The 7,352-nt window shown below is 40.3% G+C and overlaps 1 protein-coding gene across 1 annotated transcript in view; it reads left to right on the forward strand.

Moving 5' to 3' along the window:
- LOC122255338 (uncharacterized) overlaps nt 1–2,031 on the forward strand; it is a gene marked incomplete at its 3' end in the record, with an annotated part of 8,056 nt that extends 6,025 nt beyond the window's left edge. Inside the window, 2 exon segments of the mRNA XM_086554323.1 lie at nt 761–1,714; nt 1,936–2,031. Coding sequence (XP_086410449.1) covers nt 761–1,714; nt 1,936–2,031 — 1,050 coding nt within the window.
- Nucleotides 2,032–7,352: the final 5,321 nt, after the last annotated feature.

Genomic DNA, 7,352 nt, shown 5'->3' on the forward strand with positions numbered 1-7,352 from the left:
GTTTATACCATCAATTTCTTCTTCCTCGTCTTTGTCTTCTTCATTTCCTCCTCCTCCTTCTCCTCCCCTCCTTGTTCTTCTCTCCTCCTCCTCCTCCTCCTCCTCCTCCTCCTCTTTCTCTTTCTCCTCCTCCTCCTCCTCCTCCTCCTCCTCCTCTTCCTCCTCCTCTCCTCCTCCTCCATCCTCCTCCTCTCCTCCTCCTCCTCCTCCTCCTCCTCCTCTCCTCCTCCTCCCTCCTCCTCTCTTCCTCCTCCTCCTCCTCCTCCTCCTCCTCCTCCTCCCCCTCCTCCTCCTCCTCCTCCTCCTCTTCCTTTCCTCCTCCTCCTCCTCCTCCTCCTCCTCCTTCTCCTTCTCATTCTCCTACTTGTCCTCTTCCTCCCCTCCACTCCCCTCCTCCTCCTCCTCCTCTCCTCCTCCTCTCCTCCTCCTCTCCTCCTCCTCTCCTCCTCCTCCCCCCTTTCTTCCCATCTTGCTCTTCCCCATTCCCCTCCCCTCCCCCCATTCTGCCCCCCCCCCTCCCCCCTCTTTCTCCTCCTCAAGCCCCCTTCCTCCCCCATGGATCTGTTTGGTTGGAACTGGCCTTGTCAAAAATTGCCTGATATATCAAATGATGTATTTCAGTATTGAACTACATATTGTATATTTCTGTAGATAGTGGATGTCATAATTTTGAGAAACCATGTAATCAGTACATCTTTTTAATTTATTATATAGTATTATTTCAAACACATTATATTATTTTATTTCTTTAATTTCACAGCAATCCTACACGGATGTAACCCTAGCTTGCGATGGCAAGTTTTACAGTGTGCACAAGTTGGTGCTTTCCACATGTAGTGACTATTTCTGTGCCATGTTTGAGAAGACTGCTTGTAAAAGCCCTGTTATAGTGTTAAAAGATATTAAGTGTGAGGACCTTGAGGCCTTACTAGACTACATGTACCTTGGTGAAGTGAATGTAAGGCAAAGTGATTTAGCGTCTTTGATAAAGGCTGCCGAAAATTTACGCATCAAGGGTCTCGCAGTACCTGATGATGAACCCCCCAAAAGAGTTACAGCCCCACCCACCAGAACTGACACGAGTAGGAGAGAAGGGGGTAGTGGTAGTCCTCCCTCAAAGAGGAAAAGAAGAGACGAAGGCGAAGACGGCAGGGAAGACGTGAGACCGCAGGCCAGCGGCTTGCATACTCCCCCTCCTCCCGTGAGACCAAAGAGCCCCAACACTCAGCGACAGAGCCCCTCCTCCCACAGAACGCCTCAGGAGCAACACATAGCAGAAGATCACGACAGCCGTCCCCTCTCGTCACCTGCGGAGTCTCCTGCAGCCACTCACACATCTGGTCATCAGCCTTCACATCAACCTTCACAATCACAACAGTTACCACACCAGTCATCTCATCAAGTCTCTCTTCAACCCTCTCAACAATTAGGTGATCAACCACCCCAACAACCAGTCAGTAACCAATATAGAGGCGACGAATCGCAAACGTTTGTCAAGGTCGAAATGGAGGAAACGGATGATACCGGGGACATGAACCAAGACTCTTATAACATGAGTGGCGATGGTTATAAAGAGGAGGACAGTGGAGGGGACCTGGGAGGGGATCTCAGCAACGACCTGCCAGAGTTCCTACAACAAGCAGCGTCGGGGGCTCTGGCCGGCACCTCTGCCTCATACCCTCACACGTTCGCTGGACCCTCTGGCTTCCAACCGGTGAGTCTGCCTGCGACTGCTTTTTGCCTGCTTTGGTGATGGATGGATGTTTGGACTTCATTTCTTACCACTAATGATATTAGTATTTGTGTTCATTTTTATGTTCTTGGATATTCTTTTGCCAACTAATATGTATATTCTACAAAGCATCACCATTTGTTTATTTTTCATTATTTTCATATGTAAAAACTAACTCCTTGCCCTTGTACTGCTGTGCGCAGGAGGTGTCGGGTTGGCAAGGTGATGGACAATCCTTGCCAGGAAGCTTCGGAGGACTGGGATTCCCACCCCACTCCTCTCAGGACAATCAACCAGGGGTGAGTGTTACTACTTGTTGTTTACAATGTGGAACATCACCAGCCACATTGAGCTGTTGCAGACTTGATCCCTTCCTTGCAGTTTATTTAGTTGTTAATACTATTTATATGTTTCTTTTGTTATTTATATATATGCTTTACCTTATTCTTCTCCACTTTCAGCCCCTTGTGACAAGTTGGATGGCGGGTCTGTCTTTTTGGCCAGTGATATTTGTAGTATTATTAAATCTTATAAAAACAAAGTTAGAGCTGTAACCAAATTCTTTGTTTGATTTTATGGGAAATGTATAGATGATACCTGCAGTGGCTTTGACGCTGATCCTTTTATCTAAGCATTAAATTGAATTCATTTACTTGCTGTAATATTTGATGGAAGGCCTTCAGTTTGATATCTGGCATGATAGAGTTACAGTGTCAAGTGATGATTGCTAGGGCTTCCATGTTGTGCTTCAGCAAAAGCCATCAAACCATTACAGTAAATCGCCAGAGGTCTTTAGAATCTTTTATTAGAGTAAACATGGAATTAAGTTTGTTGCCCTTTTTGAAAGTGCCCCAAGGTGCGGAGGCTCTACTAATTACTGGAAGGCTAGTGGCACATGGGCAGGTGCTTTGAAACTTTTGATTCATTTTTTTCAATTTTTCAATTTCAATTATCAAAATTCCAATTTATGATGTTTTGACTGCCTTCTTTTTTATTGATGATAAGGAATAAATTGATTGGTTACACAACATATTTTTGTGTCTTATTTGGATATTATGTATCATTTCAGTAGTTAACAGAAAGACAACAAAAAATATAGTACCATGCAACAGTCTCTTGGGAAGACAGCAAACTTGCCATTATCCACTTGTCATATGGGGACTTCCTCTTATGCTCTATACTATTATTCTTTAGCAGTATGCCTTGTGGTCTCTCATTCATGGCAGTCTGTACATTTACACACACAGTGAATTGTTACCCTTGACTAAGCCTTCACAGGAAACTTGCCCAGAGACTCCCCTTCTATTTCACAGCACAGATAGATGTAGCATGTCTTACACATAAATATATTTCTCATTATTTCCTTGCAGTCTTTCTGTTTGTACTTCATATCATGCTACTTCTTGTATAATTGGATCAGCTGCTTAATTATCTATTCACACCTCTATATTTAGGATTTTTCTTTATTTCTCTATTCCACTTTTCTTCAATATCCCTGTATCATACATCAATTTTTCATTACATAAGAGTACTTAATTTGCTGTTGTTTCTAATGACTCCTGTACTCTTTACCTTTCTTCCAAGTACACTTTCTCATATATTCTTTTATTATATCCGTAGAGACCTTGCACATTCATAAAGATTAATATCTGCAGTAAATCCTGTTCCAACTTCACTCTATTATCAATGGTTAAAAAAAACAAACAGAAACTTTACCATACACCCAAAAAGTTTTTTGTTTGCTGTATTTTCCTACCATTTTATCAATGCCATAGATTGTTTTTGCCATTCACTCTTACCTGTGTTAACTGCTTTTCTGATTGGATATCTTACTTTCCAATCGGCTCCCCTTTGTATGCTACTTGATTGCGTTCTTGATTCGCTCATCTGCCCTTCGACACTACCAACACCCCATAGATGAAAGTTTTGACACTACCAACACCATAGATAAAAGTTTTGACACTACTGTCACCATAGATAAAAGTTTTGACACTACCAACACCATAGATAAATATTTTGACTACCAACACCATAGACAAAAGTTTCTTCAGACAATCAAGTTCAACAGACCACTTCTCCCTCTCTTTATTCATCTGTTTTATTGGCATGTCCCTTGATCTCTCTTCATTAATGACACTAATTTTATTATTTTTATAATTATTTTATAATCGTTACGAATCTTTTCATTTGCTAAAATTACTCGTCTGCACAGTTTGAAGAGTGGTGATGTTTCACTATGATGAAGGGATTGATGAGGCTCAAAGAAATGTGGAGTTTGAACAAATTTCGATCCGTTTTTATTCAGTTTCATTTGTACGATTTTATGAGCTTAAAGTGGGCTGGTAAAAGCTGATGCAAAAATGGCCCCTTATAGTTTAAAAAATATTGTTAATTTTCAGTCAACCTTGTTTACCATAAATTTTCCCCCCCAATATAGAGGTTGAATAATACATCAAAATGTTGGTATATATATATCTCATGTATTGATATAAATTTTGTATTTGAGGATTTCCCCGATATGTAAAAATGAATGAGAATTTGTACTCTGAAAAGATGCCTGAGCTTAGAGAGATAAATTTAGATCAATACAGAATGGACAGTGGCATTGTTTCCATTAATAATAGAGATTAAAAAAGTCCATTTTATTTGAAGAAAAAAAATCTCCAGCCCATCAGTTCCTTCATCATGGATAAAAAGTTGTGTCTGTCCTTGCAGCAAATCTCGTTAACTACTCGGAGAGTTTTCAAGTTGATTATCATGAATGAAATATGTAACAGAAACTTGCATTGTGATTTGCTGCAAGGATCTTTTTTTTCTATTAGAATTACAGTATTATGCTTTCTAAGATGCTGCCAGGTAATTTTATTTATTTTTATTTTTATTTTAGTATTTTTTTTTTTTTTTTTTTTTACATTTCACTTTGCAATTGATATAAAGTTTCATGAATATATATACATATATATACATAGCCTTAAGGGGTGTCACAAAGCCACATGTTTTGATATATATCTGTGTTAGTGGATTTTACCAGTCGTGCTTTTTCAACGAGCCGAGCTGAGGAGGAATGAAGTACAATGAGCGGACTCAGTCATTTGTTGTAGATAGTCCTCCAGCACTGTGTGCGAGGCTCTGGAGAGTTTGTTTTTTCCTTCTGACTTACACATTCAGGGTGTCAGAGGAGAGAAGCAAAGGAGAAACATAATCGAGAGTAAAAAAATATAAAAGTAAATCTATTATTGTTCAGAAATCTTGAACTGGAATGAATTTTTACTCCTTCTGTTTACTGAAACTTTCATGCTTGATAACTTACTACCAGTACCCACAATTAGATGAGTATTGGACATTTCTCTTTGTGCACAGTTGTGCTTTAGGAAAGAAAGATATATCCTTTTCTTTGTTGTTTCTTCACTTCAGTACCTTGTTTCATATATATGTAGATATGTTTATCTATTTGATATAAAATTCTCCCCCCCCCTCCCCTTGGATTTCTATTCATCTTTTTTTTCCGTTGCTATTTTGATTTTACCAAAGCCTTTTCTACACAACTTTTGTTTTGCCTTGCTCTGTCCTTCTCTCTCCTCTGCTAAACCTCCATCCTCTCCTCTCCTCTCCTCTCTTTCTTATTCCCTCTAAACTCTCCTCAACTCCCTTTCCCTTTCCCTTTCCCTTTCCCTTTCCCTTTCCCTTTCCCTTTCCCTTTCCCTTTCCCTTTCCCTTTCCCTTTCCCTTTCCCTTTCCCCTTCCCCTTCCCCTTCCCCTTCCCCTTCCCCTTCCCCTTCCCCTTCCCTTTACTCCCATTCTCTTTTTCTCTACTTCCCACCTCTCTCCTCTCCTCTTCTCTTGCTCATTCCTCCCTTTGTTCCAATTATCCACCTTGCCCAGCCCTCATTTCCCTCGCCTTTCTCATATCGTCCTGTCAGGCAATCCTTGCTCTCTTGCTTCCCTCTTACTCCCTCACCATCATTGTTTCAGTTTTAAATGATTTATTTAACATTTTTCATCATATAAGTAAATTAAAAGAGGGGGGAAATCAATACTGATGATAATACTGTTGAGGGGAGGGGGGTGAACCTTAAAAAGAATAATTGAAAAGTTGGCATAGAAAGTGAAATCCACTGAGCACTTTTGAGTAGAGAAATAGGCCTTTGGTTTCTACATCTGCCACAGCCTACAAAGTCGAAAAAGAATTGTCATGTAGGGGTGTCACGGCCGTCACATGACGACTCTTCCTTTCGTCACGTGACTCGGGGGTGGGGGAGAGAGAGAGAGAGGGGGTTGGGGAGGTGTCAGAGTTTAAGGGAGGGCATTGTTTTGTCTCTGATTGGCTGTGTTGTTGCTGCCTTCAGAGAATCACCCATGTTTTTTGCTTTGTTTAGAATCTGCAGCATCTTAGAATATCAGACTTCTAGATCTTTATTTTGTCCATTTTATATATATATCTATATATGCATATTGTTTTATTATTATTATTATTTTTTGAAGTAATTTTATGGTATTTGCAAGATATTTTTATATGCAATTCTATTATATATTCATATGAAAGCTGGCTAAGTTTTACCTCGTGAAATGGCAGAAAGAAAGAAAGAGAAAAAAATAAGAATGATCAGATAAGATCAGTAACTTTGTAAGTCGCTTTAACATGTTACGAACATGGATAACTTAAGGCAGATAAGCACTGTTTCTTTTGGGAAGACGGCTGGTAGTCAAGTTCATGAAGAAAGGTGAATGTGGAATTTCAATGTGATTATCAGGAAGGATTCAATCACACGGCTATTACTTTGTATGTAAACATAAAGGAAAGGTACCTTGATATAGTTACATTTCTTTCTCGTACTTCAATTCCCTTCAACAAAGGAAATGATTGAGAATATATATGCTGTATATATATATTTTGATGTACTATGTTTTTGTATTAAGTGCTTCTCCAAGTAAAAAGTAAGCTCATTACCTAATGTCTTTTGGGAAATTCTCCAATATTGGAAAATGTACGCACAATGTTCTCTTGAGAAAAATATATTTTTGCGAAGAGAAATTATGAATAATGAATGATGTATTGGGGTTAATTGCTGACTCGGCACAACTCCTTGCAGACAAGAAACGAGTGGGCTGCCCAACCCCAGACTATGAGGAGTCTTTCCTTCGAATCAGCACACCTGGGGAGGGTTCCTTGCTCTCTCTGTGGCAAACTTGTGGGGCCAGCCAAAATGAAGAGGCATCTCTTGATCCACACGGGGCAAAAGCCTTATGAATGTCCGCACTGTCACCACAGAACGAACCGCAAAGAAAACCTTGACGATCATATCCGTAGGAGGCATTCTAGTTGAACAGACAGACAGACAGACAAATGCGTGTGAAAACTGGTCGAGGATGAGTCCCCTCTGAACAGCATGTGGATTGGAACCCCAATGCCCCACCCCCCCTTTCTCCCTCTCATGTCTTTCTTTAAGCTGAGCATCATCACCAGTAGATTATCCACAAGTGGCCAAGGAAAGTGCTTGTGATTTCCACTGTTTGTACCCTCTTTTATAGCAATTGTTTATGGAAGTAGGTAGAGAGGTTTGATGAGATTCATTGCTGAGGTTGGATACTTCTTGGCTCACCATTGTCTTGGAACTTGTTA

Source organism: Penaeus japonicus, unplaced genomic scaffold, assembly GCF_977035675.1.
Source record: "Penaeus japonicus unplaced genomic scaffold, GWHDUDI00000001_assembly GWHDUDI00000029, whole genome shotgun sequence".
In the NCBI taxonomy this organism is placed as follows: domain Eukaryota; kingdom Metazoa; phylum Arthropoda; class Malacostraca; order Decapoda; family Penaeidae; genus Penaeus; species Penaeus japonicus.